Source organism: Balaenoptera borealis, assembly GCF_965194805.1.
Source record: "Balaenoptera borealis genome assembly, chromosome: 15".
NCBI lineage: Eukaryota > Metazoa > Chordata > Mammalia > Artiodactyla > Balaenopteridae > Balaenoptera > Balaenoptera borealis.
The window spans coordinates 84,099,221-84,126,450 of NC_138871.1; the positions used below are offsets into that span (position 1 = coordinate 84,099,221).

General features: G+C 33.9%; 1 protein-coding gene and 1 pseudogene across 3 annotated transcripts in view; one reads left to right on the forward strand and one right to left on the reverse strand.

The window, feature by feature from the left end:
* ROCK2 (Rho associated coiled-coil containing protein kinase 2) overlaps positions 1-27,230 on the forward strand; it is a 140,552-nt gene extending 113,322 nt beyond the window's left edge. For both annotated transcript variants that reach the window (XM_082357501.1, XM_082357502.1), the window contains 15 exons: positions 4,294-4,363; positions 5,096-5,199; positions 5,366-5,552; positions 7,545-7,638; positions 7,733-7,827; positions 8,617-8,796; positions 9,309-9,477; positions 9,815-9,991; positions 11,676-11,746; positions 12,751-12,839; positions 13,276-13,354; positions 14,401-14,662; positions 14,750-14,963; positions 23,582-23,679; positions 24,938-27,230. In XM_082357501.1, the coding sequence (XP_082213627.1) occupies positions 4,294-4,363; positions 5,096-5,199; positions 5,366-5,552; positions 7,545-7,638; positions 7,733-7,827; positions 8,617-8,796; positions 9,309-9,477; positions 9,815-9,991; positions 11,676-11,746; positions 12,751-12,839; positions 13,276-13,354; positions 14,401-14,662; positions 14,750-14,963; positions 23,582-23,666 (1,876 nt within the window). In that variant the 3' untranslated portion in view covers positions 23,667-23,679; positions 24,938-27,230. The remainder of the gene's footprint in view (positions 1-4,293; positions 4,364-5,095; positions 5,200-5,365; positions 5,553-7,544; positions 7,639-7,732; positions 7,828-8,616; positions 8,797-9,308; positions 9,478-9,814; positions 9,992-11,675; positions 11,747-12,750; positions 12,840-13,275; positions 13,355-14,400; positions 14,663-14,749; positions 14,964-23,581; positions 23,680-24,937) is intronic.
* Positions 17,789-23,575, reverse strand: LOC309612159 (pantothenate kinase 3 pseudogene; annotated as a pseudogene). Its single transcript has one exon. The product of its transcript is annotated as a pantothenate kinase 3 pseudogene (transcript).

Below are 27,230 nucleotides of genomic sequence, written 5' to 3' on the forward strand. Positions count from 1 at the left end.
TACTACAACTGTTACTGTTACTATTACTAGTATGTCTACTATAGGACTATTACTTTGTTCCTATCACTTTTGCTAATTGCCTGCTTTGTATATACCTGTGACAGGTCAGTAAGATTGACACTGCTTAGGAAAGGATGGTCAAATATTCAAATATTGACACTTCCTAGGAAAGGATGGTCAAAAAGAGTTTGTTCTTTTTGCTGATCTATTGCCTGGGTAAACCTAGACTCTTAAACTTCATGAGATTTTAACTTTTAAAAATTGGAACTAGAAACTTGAACAGTATTCAGGCATCTTTGTCCAGTATTTTTTTGTTCTTTGTTTTTTCCCCTGTGTGTTAGCTTTATTCTTCTCTCTCATTTTTTTATTTAACAGAAAACTTGGTCCTTCAAGAAGGACAAACTCTAGAGATATGTCTTATAGCTTCATTTATGTGGAGCGACCCTGATTTGGCTTTTCTGGATCTCTAAGTCCTGAGATGGAACTCATTTGCCTGGCTTTGGTCAGGAGCCTAAACTGTGGATCCTCAGTTTTAGGGAACACAGTCTTTAAAACTATTTGACTGCACAGCTATTCTCCATAGTATTTATTCTAACAGCAATGTTTGTATGAATACAAGAGCTAGTTAAATATCTAGACTGTGTTTCTTCTCCTGTTCTAATTACTCTTTGTTTATACCTAATTTATGCTACTTAGTATATATGCCTATTATTTTCTTCATAAGTGCACTTGGATCTATTGTTTCTTAATCCCTCAGTTCCTAACCCCTCCTCGCCAAAGATACCCACATCTGCTGTCTTAATCACCTAACAGAGTATAAATTCATTGAATGGCAAAAAAAAAAAAGAAAAACCACACTTATATTTTGCTATCTCCAACCCTTGATTAATTTCTTGCACATAAGACATCCTCAATAAGTGTTGCATGAATGAATGCATATCTATCATGTGTAAGGCACTGATAACCACTATGGGAGATTCAAAGATGAGTCAGATGTATTTCCTACCCTTAAGCTTACTAACATTTTATCAGAAATTATTCCTTAGGAAGAGGTAAGGCAAGTACATAAATAATTGGAATACAAAGTTAAATATATATATATATGCAATGAGAATTTACATATGAAGTGCTTTGTAGGCTTGCACTTGAAAATGGCCAACGTAGACTTCTTTTCTTCCTTCCAAGATTCCAGTAAAACTCTAGTAGAGGAATTTTTTAAATGTGTAAACCCACATCATGTCATTCCAGTGGATTGGAGGACAGGAAATTAGTTAATGAGATAGTGGCAGGTGGGTGGAAACCTTCTGCCTAATGAAGTAGAGCAGCGGAAGCAAGAGCCAGGAGTATATATGAAGTGGGATATAGGTGAAGAAGAAAAATGTTTCATTATTCAAAGCAAATACCTTGGAGGGCTGGAGTAAGATGTGATGTTATAAATGGAGCAATCTGCTGTTCATACTCTGCCACTACCCCTTGCAGAAATGTCTGTATTCAGGCATTGCCACCACTAGGGTTCCTACAGAGCATTCCCTCTGAAGAAATGGGGCATACCCTCTGTGGATAATTAGAACAGCTAGTATGGGGTCAGCAGCTCAGAGAAAAGCCTTTCTCATTCTGGCATTTAGTGGTCTTCCTGTTTATGACTGACTTCCTAAGCCTCTCATTTTAAACTGAAGTTTGCTATTTAGAAAACCCCTCCCCTGTACCCAGAGATTAAAATTTCTGATGCCTCCTGGTTACTCATCACTAGGCATTTGAGGAAAGCCTGCAGTATGAAAGAGAAAGACTATGATAAAGAAGAAGAAAAAGTGCCACCAGATGAAACATATATCAAAGAATAGAAGAGAACTTAACAAAAAGAAAGCACAAATTTTAAAAACCTGCTGGTAATAATTAGTACTGATCAAAGATTCTAGGAGATACTACTTCCATTAAACAAGAACCTGACATAATAAAGGACAGCCAGAATAGGAAGGAGCTCTTGAAGATGAAAAATTATTGCCAATGTAAACTTATTAGAAGGGTTCGAAGAAAAAAATCAAAGAAATTTCACAAAACATAGAACAAGAAGGAATAACTAGAAGATATGAGAGAAAAGCTAAGACACAGACAGACTGTTCCAGGAGTTCTAGCACCAAAGAATTCCAGAGAAAAACCCAGGGGAAGAAATTATTAAAGAAATAATAGAAAAGAATTTCCTATAGCTGGAAAAGAAGTCTTTAAATTGAAAGGACCCAGCAAAGATACATGAAAAAAGACTCACATTTAGACATGTTCTTATGGCAATAGGAAATGGAGGTTTGATTATGTCACTTAGACCAGTGATACAACTACATTAGGGATGGTAAGAGCTAAATTCTCACATCTGGCAGCAGGGAATTGGTAAATAATTAAAATGTATGTCAAGAAATAAGCTGAGATGTGGCGGTAACCACCAAAAAGAACAATACACAGAAATGAAACAAAGTGATTTTCTCTAGGGGAATAGGGTTAGCCCATGGATGGATATGGATAGGAGACTTAGAATTTTTTCTGTGCTAGTCTGTACTATCTAATTGTAACCATGTGCATATTATGTGGTTACTTTCTGAAAAATATTTTTTCTTAAATACCTAATGAATGTTGAGCTTTAAAAGTTACATATAATGAATGGTAGCTCTTCAAGAAGATCATGATATTAAAATTACACTGGGGTTTGCTGCAAGCGGGCTTAGCTGGTGATGATGATTTTAAATTTTTAAAACTTGTTCTTTCATATGTTATTAATTAGTATCTTTCACATTTTCCGCTCAGAGAAATAAAAATCATGATTCTTTAATAATACACTCATCAATAATAAAATAGAGAATTTACACAATTAAGTGACATTGAGTGATAATTTCCCTTTTATCCAGAAGTTGAAGGGCCAAGTAAGTAAACAAAGTGACCAAATTATATTAAATGCAAATAAGGATGAAAGTCCTAAGTAATATTAAATTGAAGATGGTGTGATTAAATCATTTAATCTTTCTGAGTTTTTTCTTGCTATCTACATTTTTATTTTATTTTATTTTATTTTTTTGGCCCTGCAGCATGTGGGATCTTAGTTCCCCAACCAGGGATCAAACCCATGTCTCCTGCAGTGGGAGCGTGGAGTCTTAACCACTGGACTGCCGGGGAAGTCCAGCTGTATACATTTTTTAAATATCTAATAGGTAGTAAAATATTTTCTCACTATAAAATATTCAGAACTATATTAAAAGATAAAGAGAAAACAATATAAGGTCTCCTTTATGAATGCAGACATAGTTAATCTCTACAGAGGTAATATATCTTAACAGTCTGTTACTTGAAAAATCCTTCCACACCCTTTTCTGTGCTTGTACCTGTACATGTATACCATATTTATAGGGTTGAGTTTTTTGTAGATTTTATTTTGTGTTTTTTGTTTTTTAATTGTATCGTATGTTGTGTTGTTCTCCAACTTTTTTTTTTCCCCCTTAGCTTTGACTTGGAATAACTGTAATACATATATATTGTTAATAAGCCTAGACTTTAACTTATTTCAACCCAACCTCTTAAATGCATTGTTAGGCTCATTTTTTATTTTATTTATTTTTTTATTTAATTTTTTTCTTTATTGAAGATTAAAATATGTACAGAAAAAGTAAACAAATGGTAAGTGTAGAACTCAGTAATTTTTACAAAGTGTTCAAATCTGTGCAGTTAACCATTTACATTTAGATATAAAAACCTATACTCTTTACCTCCTTGCAGGCCCCCTCCCAGTCATTTCTTCACTCATTCTAAGATAATCAATTTTCAGGTGCTCTTTTAATTCTGCTACTTGGTTGGCATAAATGGCTGATCACAAATGCATGCCTGAGAATATGTGATTTAGTGTTATTGGTTTAATATAGCACTATTTGGTCTCAGAATCCCTTTATACTCTTAAAAATTATTGAGGACCCCAAAGAGTTTTTGTTCCTGTGAGTTATATCTAATGTTATTTTTTGTGTTAGAAATTGAAACTGAGAAAATTTTAAAACACAAGAGCATACAAGCACACATTCCATTAGCTGTTGGAGTGATGAAATCATCATATGTCATACAGCCTCAAGAAAAGCCCATATACACTGAGATAATTAAAGCTTTAAAAATAGCAATGATTCTTAGTATTATGAAAATAATTTTACCTCATGAATTCTCTGAAAGGGTCTCAGTACTCCCACGGGTTTCCTAGGCCACATTTTAAGAGTTGCTGGCTTAATATGTGTCTAACTTATTTAAACCTTTGATTCAACGTCCCCACAGAGAACGTCAAGATGCAGATGGGCAAATGAAAGAGCTCCAAGATCAGCTTGAAGCAGAGCAGTATTTCTCAGTAAGTTCCAGACGTGTTACTTTGAAAATTGTTGTATTTGTAGAATTTTTAAAAAATTTTTGCTGCAAAACCAGGAGACTGATCTTGTCTTTAGAATAGATTCTTATAGCAACTCCAGACAGAATTTTGGATGAATGTTTTGTACCACACACATACAAAAGGAACACCTGGGCAAGAGACTGTAGATAGTTTAACAGAAATCCATTGTCATTGCTAAAAAAATGGTTCTAGGCACATACTCATACCCTATGAAGTTGATTAAAAGCATTGATTTTTGAGGAAGAATATATTTTCATAATGAAAGAAAGAAAATTGTCATTTTAACCTTTGTACTTTTTGAGATCAGTTTTAAAATATGAAGTAGTAACTGTCACCTCTGTTTCACTGATTTTAAGCCAATAAAATTTTCTTGTCTAAATTAGTAATATTTTTTTTTGCCTCTTCATCCTATCAATCTGTGTCATTTAATGAGAAATCTCACTGTGATATCCAGTTGAAAATCATGCTTCTAAATTATTAGCTGAATTTTTATTAGTTAATTGGTTGATTACCAGAAAATAGAAAAGCTCATTAAACTATTAATTTGCTCATGGGCTCAACATTACTGTTTTGTGAGCATATTTGTATGTGCTCAACTGGACTTTTTGTCTGGATAGCTTTTGAATGTAGAAATAATATTCCTGATGATGATGATGATGATGATACATATTTCTATTATATTTTGCTATTTAGACCCTCTATAAAACACAGGTTAGGGAACTTAAAGAAGAATGTGAAGAAAAGACCAAACTTTGTAAAGAATTACAGCAGAAGAAACAGGAATTACAGGATGAAAGGTAAGGATAAGATCCTTGTCCCTTTTGTTCATAGCCATGAACCCTACTCCTAGAACAGTACCTGCTCTATACTCCAAATAAAAATTTGTTGATGAAGTGAATTAGACAAAAATTTGACTTTGTAGTAAAAAATTGAACATTAAAATTTTATCCCTCTAAAATGTAGGGACTCCTTGGCTGCTCAACTGGAGATTACCTTAACCAAAGCAGATTCTGAGCAACTGGCTCGCTCAATTGCTGAAGAACAATATTCTGATTTGGAAAAAGAGAAAATCATGAAAGAGCTGGAGATCAAAGAGATGATGGCTAGACACAAACAGGAACTCACTGAAAAAGATGCTACAATTGCGTCTGTAAGTAAAATGCTTGGTTCTTTTTTGGTTCTAATTAAATTACTGTATCATAAATCTTCCTTAGAAATACTAAGAAAGTAACATAGATCTAAATGAAAAAGTGTATATGCTGGCTACAAGATATTTGACCTAGTGAACCATCAGCTTCTCAGTGTTTGGCAGAGAGAGGCTCAAAAAAAAACTACTTCCAATGGCTTCACCTGTTGGTAAATTCAGAGTTAAAGGACTAAAGTGAAAGGGAAATACCAAAAAGAAAACAGTTTGTCTTTTTTTCCTTGTTAAACCAGTCTTAGTTTAAAAGAACCTTAAAACTGATCATGAAGATTAGTTTAATCATGAAGGATAGTCATATGTAGGTTGAAAAAATTGCAAGAAAAATTTCAAATGGAAGTAAAATATCAAGTAGTTGAGTTTGCCTTATCAATTATCCAGACCTATTAAAATGCTACAGTAATTTAAAAGTTTGGCACTAGAACAGGGATATTTAATCCTGTTCAGTGGAAATGAGTAGGGGGGCCAGAAATAGATTCATCATGCACATACAGGAACTTGGCATACGGTGTCAGTGGCAGTATACAAATCAATGGGAAAGGATACAGATTTAATAAATGGTTTTGGAATAACTACATTTTTATGTGGAAAGGAATAAAATTAGTTTCTTGTTATCATTTACCATATACAGTGGTAAATTCTAGCTATCTTAAGAACTTTAAATATGAAAAATAAAATTTTTTAAATATTAAAATGTAATCCAAAATTTACTTATAACAGAAGATAACAAATAAATGACAGGGAAAAGATATTTGTAATGTATTTATTGAACAAGGGATTAGTATCTAGAATATAAGTGGAACTCCTACAATTCAATACGAAAAAGTTAAATAATCCAAAGGAAAAATTGGCCAAAAAAGAAAACCTAAAAATATGAGCAGATGTTTAACCTCACTAATTTTTAGGTAAAGACTGGATAAAATAACTTTGAAATACCATTCCATACCCATCATTTTGGCAAAAATTCAGTATCTGACTACTTTCAAATGTTTGAAGGATGTCTGGAAAATGGCATTCTTATTTACTGCTATCCAGAGTGTAAATTTAATATGGCACACTATAGTATAGTAAATTGTATGGCAATTTCCAGTAAATTTTAAATATTCATATAATCCAAAGAAAGTCCATAATAAGATAAATGTGCTAGAGGAATTCAGACACAATACTACTAGCAGCATAAATGTTTGTAATAGCAAAAAAATCAAATGTTATATTAATAGATGAATGAATGGATAAATGAAATGTGGTAGAAGATAGAACTACTATATCAGTTAAAATGAATTAATTAGGTCTTTATGTATATCAACAATTTAATTCTTAATATAATGTTGAGTGAAAGCAATTACAGAAAGATAAATGCAGTATGATGCTATTTATGGACAGTTTAAAATCACATAAGACCTCATTATATTATTTCACATATATGTAATAAAAGTATACAATCATGGATGGGAAGGATGAACACATAATTCACAATAAAATGTCCTTCAGGAAGGAAGAAGAGGAATAGGATTTGAAGTGAATACCAAAGAATGTCAACTTCTTTAGTAAAATTTTATTTTGTTTTAAAGCAATGTTCGGTAAGAAATTAAATTATGATTTTAAAATTTATTCTGCATGATGGAATGCAGAGCTTTGTTATAGTATTTGCTTTTTTTAGTTTACTAAATTGTTTTTCATTTAACATACTGCTAAGGATTTTTGAAAGAGGGCAATTTTTTGGCTTCCTTGGGTGCATATGAAGGTCGGTATGGTTAGCAAAATTTTCATCAAGGGCGAAGTTTGGTAAGGTAGGACAAAGGCAGGAAGTGTAGAGATAGATGTACTTAGAAAAACAAGAGTTTTAGCAACATTCTAGGATATTTTCATTTTGAAGTACTGCTTTAAAACTTAACATTTTATAAATTAGGATATGATTTTTGTTCTACTTTCATTTCTTAGCTCGAAGAAACTAATAGGACACTGACTAGTGATGTTGCCAATCTTGCAAATGAGAAAGAAGAATTAAATAACAAATGGAAAGATGCCCAAGAGCGTATGTACTAATAAGAATAACATTTAGTTTCAGTATGCTTAATGCTTGTCAGTTGCTGAATTATCAGTATAATTTTTACATTTTTCTGTTTCAGAACTATCAAGGTTGAAGGATGAAGAGATAAGTGCCGCAGCTATTAAAGCACAGTTTGAGAAGCAGCTGTTAACAGAGAGAACACTCAAAACTCAGGTGTGTATAATATGCTCTAAATATGATTTTGAAATTTTTCTTAGTTTACCTTTTTTACATTTTACTTCTAACATTACAGATTGGCTGTAGCAGTCATTGTTGGTATCAGTACTTGTGAACTGTCAGGATTATGTGATTTTTACCAGGTTGGGAGAAGCTAGATTTGATTAACATTGTTGAGTTCAGTGTTTATTAAAGTTTTTCTTAATTTTTCCATATGGAATCACAGTCCATCCTAATTTTTTATTGTAATCTGATAAATTTTTCTGCTTTTAAGAAACGGTAGAGAATGACCATTTGCTGACAGCCTGAAAAAGGGTCACTCTGAAAAGGCACCATGATTATTAACTCTTCTTTTTCTCAGCTCTCATGATTGTATATACAGCATGAATACTTGTGGGGTCCGAGATGCTCTGCTCTGTGGTTGGACACATGTTGTATTTTATTAGTGTGATGCCAATGCACAACTCTCTTCTAGGGTAAAAGAAGATCTGCCTTGTAGAAGTCTCTCTTGGAACTAAAAACCCAAAGTGGTAGAAGGTGACATTAGAGTGAACCTATACACATTTAAAATTACGGTTCTCAGAAAATATGAGAGTGAAAAAGTAATAGAGTATTGGTTGGAAAAGGATGATGAGTAATGAAGAGGGTGTATTTTTTAATATAGAAAGTGTTTCTTTGTGGCCCTGTGTGTAGGGAAGGTTTTGTAACTTGCTATTGGTGAATGACCAAGAAATCATCAACATAATTTATTTTATTTATTTACATACTTATCTTTATGTTTTTAAGGCTGTGAATAAGTTGGCCGAGATCATGAATCGGAAAGAACCTGTCAAGCGTGGTAGTGACACAGATGTGCGGAGAAAAGAAAAGGAGAATAGAAAGCTACATATGGAGCTTAAATCTGAACGTGAAAAACTGACCCAGCAGATGATCAAGTATCAGAAAGAACTGAATGAAATGCAGGCTGTAAGAATACTTTTTGAAGACTTCTTTTTAAGAAGTAGAATTATTTTCATGTCTGTATATATTTTATAGCTTATGGAGCATTTCTATTAATAATTACAGTGGTCACCCCTTATGCAAGGGAGATATGTTCCAGGACCCCCAGTGGGTACCTGAAACCACAGATAGTACTGAACTCTATACGTACTATATTTTTTCCTATACTATAAGGGGGTGGGTAGCATATACAGTGTGAATAAGCTGGACAAAGGGATGATTAACATCCCAGGCAAGCAGAGCCAAGCAATGTGAGATTTCATCACACTACTCAGAAATGGCATGTAATTTAAAATTTATGAATTGTTTATTTCCGGAATTTTCCATTTAATATTTTCAGACTGCATTTGACCTTGGATAACTGAAACCACAGAAAGTGAAACCTTGGATTAGGAGAGACTACTGTATTATTGAACTAGGAAGCAAAATTATAAGATGTATAACATCCAGTTAATTTAACGTAATTTGATTTCTTGTAGCAAATAGCTGAAGAGAGTCAGATTCGAATTGAACTACAGATGACACTGGACAGTAAAGACAGTGACATTGAGCAGTTGCGGTCCCAGCTCCAGGCCTTGCATATTGGTCTGGATAGTTCCAGTATAGGCAGCGGACCGGGGGATGCTGAAGCAGATGATGGGTTTCCAGGTACAGATTTGTTTCCAGCCCTTATGTTTACTTTTGTCTTAAGTTAAATCAATTGATTGTTTTAAGACATTGACTGACTGCTCTTGAGGAAAAATATTTGTCATTTCTTTAAGGGAAAACCTACTCCTTAGATTGGAGGTTCCAATGACAATTTAAACTATTTTATTTATTTATTTTTCACAAAATTTTTTATTTAAAAATACAAATGTAAATTTCACATATTTAGTTATTTAAATTAACTCTTTATATATTGTACATAGCTCTCTTTTAAGGCTTTCATTTTATTTTTTCTTAACTTCTTTCTGCATTCTTACTTCCTTTTATGTTGGGTGTTCAGTTCATATCACTCAGTCACACACTATGGAATCCATGTCATTCACCTACCAACGTTCCTCTACTTCTCTCAATATTGCCACTAAGCCTTCCAGTTCTCATATGCTTCTTGACTCTGATTCTGACTCAGAAGAAGAATCTGTGCCTTACTTACCTATTTCATCGGAACCTAATGGTACAGGTGATATCCTGAAAGTCTTTCGCCTCTGGGTTTTTTTTCCACTACCCATAATTTTAGTCCTTTTGAAAAATTGTTGTAACATTAACTAATATTCACTAACTCTAACAAGTTGCTCAGTTAACAAGTCTCAGTTAAAAAGAAACTGCTGCATGAACAAAGAATTTGTTTTTTAAAGTATTTTCACATGGCATTGCTATTACAATTGATAGATTTATTTTTTCAGCTTACAAGAAATAGAGCGGTACTTTATATCATTTAAGAACATACGGTTTCACTGTCTGTTTCTTCCATTTTTAACCAAGAAGAAATTCTTTCTGAAGTTTCATATCAAGAATGACAGTACAGAAAAAGCACGTGTAGACTGTTTTAGAGGATGTGTTTAGGTTTTCCTTGCGTCAACATTGTGCTAGGCCTTAAGAAAAGCATAAGACAATTTGACCTGATCCTTGTGCTGAAAAGATTTATAGTTTAAGTGAAGAAACCAGATGGAAAACCCTTAAACTGTTATGTTTAACACAAAGTTAGTGTGAGTACAAAAAACGTTTAAAGTAAATGCCACAGGAAAGTAGTGTATAAGCAGTTGAACGTAAAGTAAAATTTAATCTATTAGTTGAATTCAAAGTAAACTAGCTATATTTATTTACATTGTTGTCACATTTCCCAGGTATATATCAGTATAAATCATAGGTGATTATACTGAAGTTGTTTCAGATCTTAGCAATAAAATTATTTCAGTCTTACCCATATTGTTAGAGGTCATCTGATTAGTCCCTTGAATTGGCATAGGACCATGTCCAGACAGTTGAGAATATGGCTGTTTTTAATGACAGCATTTCTGTTCATGGAGTCTGGAAGGTTATTGATGTGAGAGAGAGAGTATAAGCCTTGGAGTCAGAGACGTGTCCCCATGTGACCTTCTGTGGGGTTGTTGTGAGGGTTAACAAAGATTTATGTAAAGTGTCTAGCACAGTTCAGACACATAGTCGATGTTAAGTGATAGGCACTTTTATTATTAGCATAACCTCCAAAAATGCTTATTTCACTTAATTATTTCACTAAAATAAACTGATCAAATACCATTAGAACAAATTCTAAGGGTTCAGAGAGTTTCCTTGGTTGAACTAGAACTTTATTGATTTTAATATTTTGGAATTTAGGAATCTTTTGGTTTATTGCTGCTTATTAGCCATATTTGATCTGTAATTTACACAGTTTTATTTCATTATATTATAGCCATTCTAAAAGTCCATTTTCTCTGAACACGTAATTACTCACTTAAAATGTTTTCTCTTCAAAGAAGATGTGCACTATACCTGTAATTAGGCCTTCTTCCAAAGGAAAAATAGAGGATTCTAATTCAGGTGTACTGGTGAGAATAGAGAGCTGCTTTTCTTTTTTGCAACTTTTCTGTGGAACTTTGCAAATGCATGAATTTAATTAACAGGGCATTTGACGTTATAAACTACAGGATATGTATTTCCAGTGTGATATAACCTGGATTTTGTTTTGCATTGTATAACTTGCTTATACTGATCCTGCATTATTATTATATTTTAGATGATGTATAATGGTAAATTCTGAACGGCATATTTGATTTGTGACTTTCATATTAAAAGTTTATTAAATTCCTCATTTTCTTAAGAGACTTGTTATATTTATTCTCATATCTTGTGCTTATTTATAGAATCAAGACTAGAAGGATGGCTTTCATTGCCTGTGCGAAACAACACTAAGAAATTTGGATGGGTTAAAAAGGTATTTGAAAATGGTTCTTTTGTTTTGCTTTTGGTTTAGCTACAGCCATTTCACTTTTGTGGTTGTAAGATATATATAACTAGAACTTTTAGACACATAAAACTTGTTTGCACTTTCTGATTTGGAATAATATAACTTTATGTATCTTTTTTTTTAACTTTATGTATCTTTGTGGAAAAAAAAAACATTTTCATCACTACCGTGTTGTTAATAATAAAATAGTTTTTGGTGTTAGGAAAATAGAAGCCTGTTGACCTTGGTGCTTTTGTTGTTTCAGTGGGAAAACAACTCTGGATATGACAGAAAGTCCCATTTGTTTCTTTTCCTCTGGTACTATGATTATCGATATTATGTTCATTTTTGATAAGTGTCTTATTAGCCTTAGGCTGTTATAACAAAATGCCACAGACTGAGTAGCTTGTCAACAACAGAAATTAATTTCTCATGGTTCTGAAGGCTGGAAGTTCAAGATCAAGGTGCCAGCCAGCATGGCTGGGTTCTGGTGAAGGTCCTCTTCCAGGCTGCAGACTTCTTGCTCTGTCCTCATGGTGGAAGGTGTAGGAATTTCTCTGGAACCCCTTTTATAACGGCACTAATCCCATTCATGAGGGCTCTGGTGTCATGGACCTAATCAACTTCCAAAGACCCCTCTTCCTAATACCATCCCATTAGGTGTTAGGATTTAACATATGAATTTGGGGGAATACAAACATTCAAACCATAGCAATAAGGTTACTTATGCTATTGGATCTTGAAGTGAAATCAGTCCAAAAAATATTTGAATTTATTCCCCCCCGCCCCCCCCAATTTGCTTGTTTAAAGTATGTACATTTATTGTTATTTTGAGGAAGACTTTTTTAAGGATACATTAAGATAACTTTTTAGGTATTTAATTTATATTTTCTATGATTTTTATTGCTAATATAGAATTTATTTTCAAAGAAAAATGAATAAGATATATATTAACTTCAATCATTAATTCCTTTCCTCTTTCTTTTTAACAGTATGTGATTGTAAGCAGTAAGAAGATCCTTTTCTATGACAGTGAACAGGATAAAGAACAATCTAATCCTTACATGGTTTTAGATATAGAGTAAGTATTTTTATTAGAATATTTAGGAACTTTATCTTTTAAAGTTTAAGAGTAACGTGACCTTTTCATCAAGTTAGTGTAATTTATTAGTCATATAGTACAATGTATATACTCCTATAGTATAGCTGCTAGCATACTGTTGTTACATTTTCTTATTTTGCTTCATACAGATGAAAGTCTGGGATATAGAGTTGGCTAAAACGTCTTTATTTCATGGGTCTTTAATATGTTGTTTTCTGAAACTAATTAGAAAATTTCTGACTTACTGGAAATTTCTCAAAAAGCAAGGAGTGATTGAATTTATAGAGCAGGATATTCTCTGACCTTCTAACAAGGGTCGAAGTAGTCAGTTGTAATTTCTGACATAAGTATAGGATAACTAATATAATTTGATCCGTTGGTAATACTTTACTCCTTTATTAAAAATCTTTTATAGCAAGTTATTTCATGTCCGACCAGTTACACAGACAGATGTATATAGAGCAGATGCTAAAGAAATTCCAAGGATATTCCAGGTAAACCGTTTTATTTTGTGGTTTGTTTGTTTTGTTTTTTCACCTTTATACATTCTCAGCATGACATGACATAACAAATTTCTTTATTCTTGGGGCTTTTTCAGATTATCTTTCAATTTTAGTCCCATTTAAAGGTGGTTTGTTCCTTTGTGACTTTCATGCTTATGCTATTTAGATACATCTTAATTCTTCTCTCCATTTTACTTGTTAAACTCTGTAGTGTGTTTATATCATGTTTCTAGCCTTTGCTGTGTATCCTTTTGTTCAAGGTTGGTTATGATATTTTTTGAGCATGAATGTTCTCCTGTTTTTAGTTTTATGCTCAGCTCTCTAGAAAGTTAAAAAAATTGCTTGTGAAGTTAAATTTTGCCCCCAGGAGCCCTTTTACTTCCAATTTAAGGTGAAGACAAATTCTCCCCTTTATTACTTCCATTTTAAAATTAGTCAAACCAACAATTACTGAGTTCCTTCTGTGTAAAAGCCATTGTGCTTGGTGTACTGTGGGAAAGTTGGCTGCTTACTTTCTGAATGCTTAGAATGTTTATTTGGAGTATATTATACATCCTTCCCTCTTTTCCTTTCTTCCTCAACTCTCCAAATACAAATCTTTTCAATTAAAGCTATATTTGCAGTTATCACCAAGTTGTCTATTTTTGAGAATCACAGAGCCTCAATTCATACAATTGCCACATCTCTTCAGGTGTTTTGAACATTCCCTCCCAGAAAAACTTTCTAACACTAATCAAGTGCAGATTTACCTTTTGCTAGCCTCTTCTGATAAAATTGCTGAAACATAGGAAGATAACATGGAGAAAATAAGGAGGCATCATTTGAACAGGATTGATTCTTTTGAAATGTGAACCAAAGTGACTGGCTAATGACTTTTCTCATCTGAGCTCTTGATTTGAACCTACTAGCATTAGAACATCAAATGCATTTTCTTCTTGAATAGTTTAGGCTAATTTTATTTACACTATAAGAATCATTATTACATAAAAAATAACCTATGTTTGAAGATCATTCATTGTTCTTTTTGGTGTTTATAGATTCTGTATGCCAATGAAGGGGAAAGTAAGAAGGAACAAGAATTTCCAGTGGAGCCGGTGGGAGAAAAATCAAATTATATTTGCCACAAGGGACATGAATTTATTCCTACTCTGTATCATTTCCCAACCAATTGTGAGGCATGTATGAAGCCATTGTGGCATATGTTTAAACCTCCTCCTGCTTTAGAGTGCCGTCGCTGTCACATTAAATGTCATAAAGATCACATGGATAAAAAGGAGGAAATTATAGCACCTTGCAAAGGTAAATAGTAAATTATTTGCTCCATCAATATTATTTATGTTCAGATCATTTTAAACATATTAATCTTTTTCAAATATTTCTTTATAGTGTATTATGATATTTCATCGGCAAAGAATCTATTGTTATTAGCAAATTCTACAGAAGAGCAGCAGAAGTGGGTTAGTCGGTTAGTGAAAAAGATACCTAAAAAGCCTCCAGCTCCAGACCCTTTTGCACGGTCATCTCCTAGAACTTCAATGAAAATACAACAAAACCAGTCTATTAGGCGGCCAAGTCGACAGCTTGCCCCAAACAAACCAAGGTAATAAATTAAAGTGTGGTAAAACTTAAAGTGTTTAAAAAAATATTTTGCTATTTATACTCAAATTACAGACTTTCCTAATTGCAATTTTTCTTTGGTATTTTCATGATCTATGGAATACCAAATGTTTGAAACTATTTCATTGTGCATGTCTCATTCATTTATTCAGCTGGATGTAATAAATTTACTTACTAAATCACACACATATATTAAATTCAACCAAAAATATATGAAGGGCTCATTTTTGTCATGTATATGTATTGGGTTGGCCAAAAAGTTCATTCGGGTTTTCCCATAAGAATGAACTTTTTGGCTAACCCAATACATAATCATAATATTTTAGTATTTTATAAGCACATTGACTTAACTTATTGATTTAGTAGACAGGATGCACACACAGACCTTTAAGTGTCAGGTACACACATTGTTTTTATTATTGCAAACCTCTTAAACCTCTTTTATGTTAGAGACTTGTGGGGGCAGGACTGAAATCTTAATTCAGATCTATAAGTTTAAAATAATAACTTGTCTCAGATTTAAAGAGTAATACAGATCAGCTTTAAAAATGCAAAGATTAACTAATGAATATAGTGGGCATTTTTTATAATTGAAGTGGAGTTGGGAATATGGAGTAATGATAGAGATTATTATTGCACAAAAACATTTTGATGGAGCCATTTTCATATAGCTGCATTATAGTAATTTTTGATTCAGAATAACCATTTCTTGACTTACTAGCTAATACAGTATTTATAAATAAATACTGCTATTCATTGAAATGAACATGAAGATTTGTTTAGCTAAAGGATAAAGTATATACTTAGATCATGTATCTGATTTCAAGTGTCCTTTTTGTTCCCTAACACAGGACCTTCAGTATATGAATAATGATGTGCATTGGCTGTATTATCAGAAATATTTTCATTCTAGCCACAGCATCATGTATGAAACTGTTCTTGAAACTAATATCTCAAGGAAATAATTTAGAATGGCAAAGGTAGAATTGGTGTTTCAGCAGTGAAGATGTTGAATTTTTGTGTGAGATATGATAAAACTAAATATTGTAGAATTAGCGATTATATGATAGTAATTGACCTGAAGAAACTCAAAGAATTCAGAGACACTGAAGGTCATTCCATGTACCCTGTGCAAAACATCTAAAAATTAAATTTCTGTTATTAATATTGTAGAACCATTAATGCATAAATGCCAAGCTATTTTAATACCTGACAATATATAGTGCTTTATAGCTTTCAATGTGCTTCCATATGTTGGGTTGGCCAAAAAGTTCGTTTGGGTTTTTCCGTAAGATGTTATGGAAAAACTCGAACGAACTTTTTGGCCAACCCAATATATTCTCTTAACTTTCTATATATTCTTTCATTTGATCTTTAAAATACTCATGGAGTAGAATAGGTATTACTCTTTTTCTTTTTGAGACTCTAGAAAGGAAGATAATTTGTTAGATTCAAGACTATAAGAGCTATAGTTTTTTTAGTATATTTTATTCTTTTGTGCTATTTGACAAGTTAATGATTTCACTACATGTGTTAAGACATAAGTTTACGAAGCAGTTTTCAGACCAAGTGAGGCATGTTTTCAATTATGTAAGTTTTCATGTTCGCTGACTTATAATTTTCTTGCCCCCCAGTTCAGCATTATGATTTATTTGAAAGCACATTTACTTTTGATTTTTGTTACTTTTTTTTTAGTTCTGGCCCTGCCCTTCGAATCATTCTTCACTGATTTTTTTTAATACATTTTACATAGCAACAGTAAGTAATAGGGATTTCTTTCTCTCACAACTATGCATGTAGATAAAACTAATACCAAAACTGACTGTAAAATGTACAGGGTTTTTTTTTGGAATTTTAAAATCTAATACGCTCTTTAAAATTTTAAATGTAAAGATGGGCAAATTTAAAATACAGTTTTGCATTTTATTATGCCTCTGCAACATTATTTCCATTGCTTTTAACATCTGTGCCTCCATTGCTTCATTAACTCATAAAATTGTATCTGTGTCTATCCTTAGGTGAATAACCCTACATTTTGCATTCCATTTTGGGTGTCACATTTTATGAGTAGCATACACAAATTGGAAGGTATACAGAAGAGAATTACTGAGGGAGTAGTGGGTCATTTGAAGGTGTTACATACACATGTAGCAAGTGAAGGAACTAAGGATATTTTAGTCTTCTGAGGAAGTGTTTTGAAAGGATGGGAGATCATAAATAACAATAAAGAGTTAAAGGATTTTTCCTTGGAAGAACCAAGCAGAGGGGCATATTTTTCAGTCAGCTGGGAAGAACTATCAAGCAGTCAGATTTGCAAAATTGAAAGAATTGGCTTGCTCTAGAATAGTGAGTGCCCTGTCGCCACAGGTGTGCACCTGATTTAGATGACTGCTTGGCAGAACTGTGAGGGAGCAGCGCTCCTTGATCCGTCCTGTGTATGCAGTCTGATGTCGCATAGCGTGGCTCTCGGGGAGTTAAGCACTGGACTGGATGGTCTGCAGTACCCTACTAATTTATAACTAACTCCTGTGGACGAACAGGTAGAGCTTTAAACGATTATCCAAGAAAACCTAGGAACAGAATTTCTGGTGTATATCACCAGTAATTTAATATCTAGCTCTTCATTTGTGTTTATTTAATATTAGTCTTAGCACTAGTCAGTCTAGCTTTAGTTGAACTAACTCACATGCTGTCTTTCTTAAAACAAATGTTTGGCTTCATTAGACATCATCAAATATATATATTTCTATACACACTAAAACATAGTACCCATAAATATTCATCTGATCTTTTTTTTTTTATTCCTTCGTTAACAACTGCATCATTATATTTTTTTCCTTTGGCTTCTGTGACGTTCTTTGTTCTGATTCTCCTTTTACCTCTCTTTGCAGCACTTCCCTTTTTCTGTAGTGAAGTGCTTTAAAGTAATAAATGTTAGCTACTATTATTATATAAAATAACAATTTTATTATATAAAATAATTTTTGAGGGCATATTATAATATGCTAGGCACTCTTCTGAGAGCTTTAACTGTACTAACCCATTCATTCTCATAACCACCCTGTGATTTAGCTATTTATGTCTATATTTTACAGATGAGGAAACTAAGGCACAGAAACATTGTGTGCCCAAGGTCACACAGCTAATAAGTAGCAGAGCCATGAGTTTAGATCCAGATAGTCTAGTTCCAGATCCTGCATTCTCAACTGTAATACTTCACTGCCTCACAGTGATTCAAGTAGACTTGAATTAATTGACAGTTTATAAAGCAACGTATAGAAATGCTATTCTAGAAGAATGTTTCCTCGGTAATTTTGAGTTAAAATACTATGCTGGAAAAGTAAGAAATTTGTGAATAAAATGCCTACTTTTGATGAAGACAGTTTGGAGAGATCTTAATTTGTTCCAGTGCAAGACACAAAATACTGGTCCCTGCTGAGGGCATTTCTCTTTAATTATCTTTTTCTTTAAAGATTTTTAAAAATTATTTAAGCCACATAGAAAAGTATAAAGCAAAAATGCAACCAATACTAGTTTATTCAGTTTTTAAGAAATAAAGCATTGCCAGTACAGTTAAAACTTAAGGGTGGGGGGAGCTATTATTTTGTCATTATCTCATCTTTATTTTTTCCAGTTCTAAATATTAGCACATTAATAGACTAATTGGGAAAAAATATAATAAAGTTATATACAACTTGGTGTCAAAAATAAATCCATAAATGAAGTAGAAGGAAATAGGGGAATATGTATCTGATCTTGGATTAGAGAAGAACTTCCTAATAATAAAAGCAAAGAAAGAAAATAAAAAGATTGACTAACCAAAAATTAAAGCCTTGTAGATTTAAAAACACCACATATTTTACAATACATCTGCGAAAGATGGGTTAGTATCTTTGTGCATGGAGTTCTTATATAAGTCATTTAGAAAAAGGGAATTGACTCTTCCCAATATAAAAATTAGTGAGGAACATATAGGCATTACCATGAATATGAAAAAGTGATCAACCTGATTACTAAGCAAAGAAATTAAAATTAAAACTATATTGTAAAACTATTCTCACCTGCCAAAGTAGTAAGGATTAAGAAACTTAGTATTGGTAAGATGTAAAGAAACAAGCCCAGTCATGTGCTGCTAAGTAGAACTCAAAACTAAATGCTAGTAGAACTCAAAACTAAAACCCTTCTGAAGCAGTCTTTGGCAATAAGTTTTACAGGCCTGAAGTGTATACCCATTGATCAATTAATGGATGAGCATAGACAATCAAACAGATAATTACAATACTGTTTAACATGTTGTTTATTATGGAGGCATGAACAAGTGTTATGGGAGAACAAAGGAAAGCATAGAGAATTCTGCCATTAAAACATCAAGAACAGTCTCAAAAAAATGGCGGATAAGTAACTTCCCAGGCAAAGAAATAAGGTAAAAGACAGCTTTAGGCAAAATGTTATGTGTAGAGGCACTAGTTGTCAGAATTACCTATGTGTTTGTAATGTTGTATTGGGTTAGGGTGGGGAGAGGGTAATAACAGGAAGTGGTAGAAGATGACACTGGAGAGAAAGCTCTGAGCCAGATTGAAAAGGACCATGTTCACTATGCTATAGGAGTTTTGATTTTGTTCTGATAGAAGGCTTTCAACAAGAGATGAGTATGTTTTGACTTAATGAGATCCTGAACTAAAGTATTGACAGTGAAAATGGAGAGAAGAAACCAAGTTAAAGAAAGATTCTTTTTTGGGGGGGGGGGGGGAACTATTAATGCTTTTATTACCAGAATGTATGAAACATTGATCCTTTTATAATTCTGCAATACAGCCTCAGATTCCCATAGTTTCAAAACAACTCATCTTTTAAATTTCCATAACATCCATTTAGAATAAATGATTTTGTTGCTGTTCACAGTAGAAGACAGTCTTTAGCTTTGATGGTTCAGACCTAATTAAACAGAAATGGCTAACTTTGGGCCTAAGATAAATGTGGTATAGAGAGAAGAGCACAGAACCCTACCAATAACCCTACACATAAACCATACTCCATTCAAATAGTCCTGGGACCTCACTGAACGGACTTTCAAATAAGTAATTAAGCCTCCAATTAAAAAACATTTTAAAATGTACTATCTGATAAACTTAAAATACAAAAAATGCAGTATCACCAATTATGTGCATTTTCTAGGATTCATTTTAAAATTCAGACTAATGTTTAACAATAGTATTTCAATTAAATTATGACATTTGAAAAAGGTTATACTTCTGGGGAAAGATCACATAAACATGCTTTTTGGGAGAAGATATGTTTGGAAAACAACAGTAATGGATAATTAATATTGCTTTAACATTTCTAAAATCACATAAAGATGATTATCTCTGATTGCCATTTCAGTAAGTTTCGATGCAGGGTGTGTTACTGTCCACTTACTAGTAACCAAAGCACACATAGAACAGACTTGTAACAAATACTCAGAATCAGTTCTTTTCATGAGCTAAACATTTCTGAGACTTTAAGATTCATGTTTGAACATACAGTACTCCAATGTTGGCTACATAAAATAAAATAAACAGAAGATCTTTTTCAGAGGAGGCTCAATCATCAGAGGCTGTATTGCATTTAAGGATTTAACACTGGCTATATACAGAAGGGAAAGCATTTCACTTAGAAATACTTCACATTAGTGAAGCTCTCTTTTTAATATGGCAACATAGAGCAGCTAACCATTCTGACACTTAAAAATCAACAGGAATAGTGCTACTCTTTTATCCTTTGGTTCCCAGTGACAAATAATGCAGTAATAACACCTCTGGTCTTCATTTCCTCTCGAATGACATTTATTAACAGAGAGAAACCCGATGCTTAGCTGAAATTTGGCAGCCCAAGAAGTGTACCAACTGCTCCAGAATACCCCTCATGCTCTAGAAACAGTGCTTTCAGTTGACCTTTTGACAGTAATCCAGTGCATATGCCAAAAGTTTCATCGAGAGAGTATTGACACGTAAAGTTTCCAACAAAGACAACTCTGTTTATTTTCTCATTAACAGCCCACATTCGTGCCACAGAACCAATGTTATTGGTGATAGTAACTAATGTAGCTCTTGCTAGATGTTGTTTACTAACATATTCTCGCTTCTCCTTATAAATCATATTCCCAAAACTAGATGCTACAGCCCAACCAGGCAGACCAAATCTTTCATAATCTCTTCTGTAAATATCACGGACCAGCTTGTCAGCTTTGTGCTGTCACCTTTGGATGCCATTTCAAGAGCCTCTTCAAAACTTTCACAGCCAGTCAATAAACTACATAAACCCAGAAAGGTGCCCCCTCCAAGGCTTGTCCCAGTTGCTCGTTCCTAGTTGTCTTTGGAATGGACTGCTAAAATACTGACTCCAGAACCAGTGTTTACTACCAGCAGCGGGTAGGGGTCAGCCAGGTTGAAAGGCATCTTTTGGCATCTCTCAGGTTCTGAGGCATTAGCAAAATAATAGCACTCTGCTTGTCCATTGAAACTGACAGGATCTATATACAGCAAGCCCTTTACAAGGCAGTCAGCTTCATCCAGTTTGTGCAGGTGGAGCTTTCCAACTGTGTGAAAATCGTTTTCAGACTTGTCACCACCACCTCCTGTAGCACATAGCACCGTGTGTAATGTTGAGAAGTTTTCCTCTCTTCCCCTTTGGATAAAAGTAGGCAGGTCCTGGGTTGGAAATCTGATAAAGTGCAAGTTCCTTCTCCAGCCAAAAAGTGTTAAGTCTTTCAGTTCAAGGTGTGCATCCCGAATACCAGTGGATCCATAGGCTACATTAGGAGTCACGTATTTCCGGATACTTTTTAAGCTCTCAGCTTCTTCTTCTTCCTCTGCTGTGATATCGATAGGTTCAAAATATGAGCGCTTTACCAGAGTTCCCCCGATGTCCATGACAAACCATGGGAAAGAGGGTGTCTTGGCATCCTTGATCTTCATGGTGTCGGCCCGAGGGGCAAGAGGCGGCCTCGGTCCGGAGCGCAGAGGGCTGTGGCGGCGACTCCGGCGGTGGCAGGGCCACTTCCTCCCCTCGGGGCGGGGGCGCCTGAGACGAGGCCCCGGCCCAGGGGTCGGCCCCCCACCCCCGCGAGGGGCGGCCGGGACCGAGCGAGCAGGGGAAGCCGCAGGCCTCGCCGCTCCGGGGCCCCCGCCGCCCCAAACAAAAGGCCCCGGCCCCCGAGCCGCCGCCGCAGTACTCTAAAGAAAGATTCTTAAATTGAAATGACAAGAATTAGATGACTGAGTGGGAGGGGAGGAGGGAGAGGTTTTAAGGGAAGTCTTGTCGTGCATTACACCGATAGCCTAGTGATGAGACTTTTAAAATTTGAAGATTGCGACATGGGCACACACTCCACACGTTCTTCAAAGGTTTCGGAAGGATATGAAATGCAGATTTTTCATAAAGTATGCTAAAACGGGGGCTTGGATACCCAGGAAGGCTTACTGATCTCAGTCTCCCAAGTAGTAGAGTTGAAACCATAGCTATAAGTTACTTTACATGTAAGCCTAAAAAAATGAGTATGAGTATATACTAGGCTGTGATATATTTTAAGTGAATAAATAACTATATCTAAGTTTGTGTGCTTATTAATCAAATATTCTGCGTTTAGCACATATTGGAGTAATTTGAGTCGGGTAATCATCCATCAACCTACTCTGTCAATGATTCTCAAAGTCAACCAGCTGCATCAGAATTCATCTCAGAATTCATCTTAAAATGCAAATACTTCCCCCACCCCCCCACCCCCGGTTTAACTAGATCAGGATCTCTTGAGATGAAGCCTGGGAATATGCATTATACACAGCACTGGGTAAATCATACACACTAAAGTTTAAGAACCACTGACATAGTGACCATAGATGGGTTCTTGGCACAAATGTATTCATGAACGTCACAGTTATAAACAATGAGAAAGTTACTCCTATTTTTAAAAATAAAAATGATTGCACTATTAGATGGTTGGGTTGGGTTGGAAAGAAAAGACCACATATACCCCTGTTCTAAGTCCAGTTTATTTGGCCAAGATAAGTTGCTAATGCTGCTTATCTACCTGTGTTTTTCCCTTTATCTGTAGTTTTTTTATGGAAGGCTTAACTTTTGGTGACCTGTTGAAAAAGTAGGGTCCTGCTGGAATTGAGAAAGCTACATTCTTAATATTACTCACCTTTCATACTAGGGCTTATGGTACAATTCTGCGAACATGTGAGCTAACTGGGCACTTTTGTGAAGGGAACATTGACACATACTGAGCTTTCAGTTCTTAAATCAAACTGGGCATCAGGGTGGTTACGTCTTCATGTGGGCCCAGTGGAAAGAAGATTGTGTCTTACCCCTAAACATTATCTCTGTCCTCAGTTCTCTGGTAGTTTGGAAAGCATACCTGGTCAACATGATTATATGCATTTGCATGTAAAGAGAAAGAAGATTTCCCTGTGTGCTTCCGTCTTAATTTTAAACATGTTGTTATCAATGAAGGGAAAGTTAAAATGCTTACAGCACAAAGTGTGATTTTTTGATCATAGCATATTAAACTGTCGTTTCTAAAGAGTGTTAGAGTATAAATTTGCAAACCTCCTGTTGCAGATTGCTTGATTTGGCATTTAAAGACTGGGATTGGTCATTTGATGACGTTGATGGTGGTGATGATGACGATGTTTTTGATTTCTGAAGAAGTAAATGGGGTAAATCGAAACATGAGAGATGAGTTGTTCTAGTATTTCCAAGTAGTGCATGTGGTTTGCACTTTGGGTTTTCATTATTTTTGACCAGTTTGAAATTTTATTAAGTTATTTTTGATAGTACTTATTTGAAAAGTAGTTTTCAGACAAGTTTCTAACTGAAATTTCCATGTTAAGTATAAAAGTGAAATGCTATGTTCAGATTCTTTATTGGCTATATATTTTCAATGCAGTTGGAATTGTAATTTTTTATCTTAGGAATGAAACGTAGAAATAACAAATGGAGCTAATTCTGGTACTTTCTGTTCATTCCAAAGAAGCCATATGCAGAGAAGTAAAATTTACAGTGTTTTCAAGTTCCTACAACTGTATTAGTTTGTGAACATAGCATGGGATTCCTTTCTCCCTCCACCCCTCTCTCCTTCCCTCCTCTTTCCTTCTTTCTAACTTGCAAGAATTAAAACCATAAAAACTTTGTAAGTCTAATAAATGCTGTGAACTAGCTGTTTCTGATCTGGCTTTTTTTGTGATGTGAAATGTTTACTTTTTGAAAATTTAATGTTACTCTTGCTGAGGAATGCTAATGGTATATGCTGTGAAAGCTCTTGTGCTTTTAGAAAATGTGGTTTGGTTAATAGTGGCTAACAGAGATTTGAATGAAAATTGAAACTCGTGAGTTAAACCTTTTATATGGAATGAATTTAAAAGAAGTAATGTCTATCTTAACCTAAGCAACATGTTGCAAAATACATACTTAAATCACACATTATTGGGATCTGTTTATAACCAGGATTTACAGAGTATTTTTTACATATATTTACTACAACGTGTTTGTTCCCATTTCATAGATTTAAAAAATGTGGCATAGGGTCAAACAGTCAAGTAGAACCTGGTCCATAAGTGCACTCTTCTTTCAGCTACATGAGGCAGCTAACAGTTAAACCCCAAGTCAAACTTGACATTCACTTGAATTATTCAGTGACATATTGTCTCACCCTAATATTCAGTTAACCATATTAAAACTTGTGTGTCATGTTTGTGGCCAGTGTGAGAAAATATGAGGAAGAATATAATTGCATGTACCTAAAAAATAAGAAAAGTAATACAGTAAATATGTTTTATGCATGATTCAGGTGTTAAAAGTATAGTAGTTGGAAGACTATATTGTTTGATGTAAATGGAATGCCTTTTCAAAGAACTGATAACAATCTCTTAAATTATTTCACTGTATCAACTAACTTTATTTTCCTTTTCTTTCCAGCTAACTGCCTTCTGTGAATGCAGTCATTATTCAAGGTGATCATATTCTTACAGTTGAAACAAGACTGAAATATGATGGCCCAAAATTTATTAAAAAGCTATATTTTCCTGAGAGACCGACACACACATATATGTTCCCTTTATTCCTGCAATATAAATTCTAAATGTTGGATAGATTTTTCTGGGCTCCTTTGGAGCAACAAGTTGAACCAACAGTGATTGGTTAATAGAGTAAGAGGATCATGTGCAACTCTTCCAAACTTGTTCCATAAAGCTCTCTCAGCATCACTCACACTACATTGCATAAAAGGACTGAGAAGAGTTAAAGAAATCATCTTTTCAGCTTCAGCAGAGAGATTTCACCAGCACATTTGCCAGAAGAATCTGGGAATGGATTCCACTACAGTGATATAGACTGCATCTTTAAGAAGTGACCATTATACTGTGTATGTGTGTGTGTGTGTGTGTGTAGATGTATATATACACATGCGTGCACACACACACACACACACACACATACATCTATATAGTACTGTAATACTGCAAGAGGGTTTTTTTAACTTCCCACTTTATTTTTTTATAAACATTAATCAGATATCATTACTTACTGCAGTTGCAACTATGCATTTGTATAAAGCCATAATGTTGGAGTTTATATCACTCATTTGTGTGTACCTGATGGAAGCTGCATGTTCATGTTTAAGCAATTACTGTAACAAGAAGTTTGAAGTTAATTATGTCAGTTTCCTAATGCTTCATAATAGGCAACTTTACCCGTTTTGAATGCCTTAATTTAATTTTTTTCAAAATCTCCACCCTTTTCTGTATTAAAAAAAAAAAAAAAGAACAAGTGTTTACCAGCTCTTAGGATGCAAATTTGCTTTGCAGAAGAAAAATAGTGCACTATTTTTACACATAATAGTTAACAATGTCAGCCTATTTTGATTGTATAAGAGAATTTTTTTTTTTAAGTATTGGTGATAGAAACAGTAATGGATAGTATTGGAACTAATATATCTTTTATGTATATCTATTATTCATCCAACCCTTTTTACAGACCTCAGTATTAGTGTGTGACTATGAAATGTTTTCTTTTAATTTCCTGGCTACCCTAGGTATGTTTTTATTTCTGATAAAGATATTTGTGACTATTTTTACATTTTCACACTCAAGATTCAAAAATTATCTCAAATACAAAGAAAACTAGGACATACTGTAGATATATTTTAAATATTTAAATGTGATCCCTTAAACACACAACTGTGTATGGCAATATTTCAGTATTGGGTTAAGAAAACTGGTGACTGGGAAGAAGTTGCCTCAAAGGCACTTAACTTGATTTTTATTTTTTTAAATGCTGTTAAAGTTACAGTTTATGCAGGACTATTCCTGCTTTATTTCTCATTATCCCAGAAAAGTGTATGTTTTATACTGCTACAGTGTACATCAGTAAGAATCAAGTTAAAAAAAATTACGTAGTCTTTTATCAGTCTTTCTTTATATACATACGCATACACAGAGTTTGGTGTGATATTGAAATACATCATCTAATATTTCTATGAAGGAAGTAGACATTCTTCATTGATTCCTTCTGGGGTCAGTGTAGGGTGTTTAAAGAGTTAGATCCCCAATTATAGATACTATTGTGGAAATTGAAGAGTGGCCTTTGGCTACTGATGTATTGAAACTGAATCTTGTTATTACATTATCCAGGCTGCACTCTTTCATGCTGTCTGTGCTAAAACTAGATATGCATGCCATTTCCCTTGCAGATATGTTCTGGTTTGGGGACACAGCTCTTTCTTTTTTTTTTTTTTTTAAGTAAGATTAAAAAATGAAAAATATATAAAATTTATATAGAATAAATATTTCCATTCATTAGACTTGTTAAAAGGAGACTGAATTAATATTTTATATAAAGATTTTGTTACACTATGGGAGGCTCTATCATATTATTCTGAATTGGAGAGTATATATATATATATATATTTTTAATAAACTTTATTAAGGTGAAATAATTTGAAGTTTACACATGAGTAATTGAAATATTTGAGTAAAAATGGCAAAAGTTTAAATTTTGAATGCTGTATATATTAAAGAATATGGAGAATCATGGTGTGATGCAACTATACGAGGAAAATTAATGTGAAGTTTTTTTGGGGGGAAAAAGATATCCTAAGGGGCGAAAAAAATCTCTCCATGAAGAGTCTTCACATTATATGGTTTGACATAAGGATTTATAAGGTTGTTTGTTCAACTAATGGAAATGTGCTTAATAAAAAATTCTGACCTTG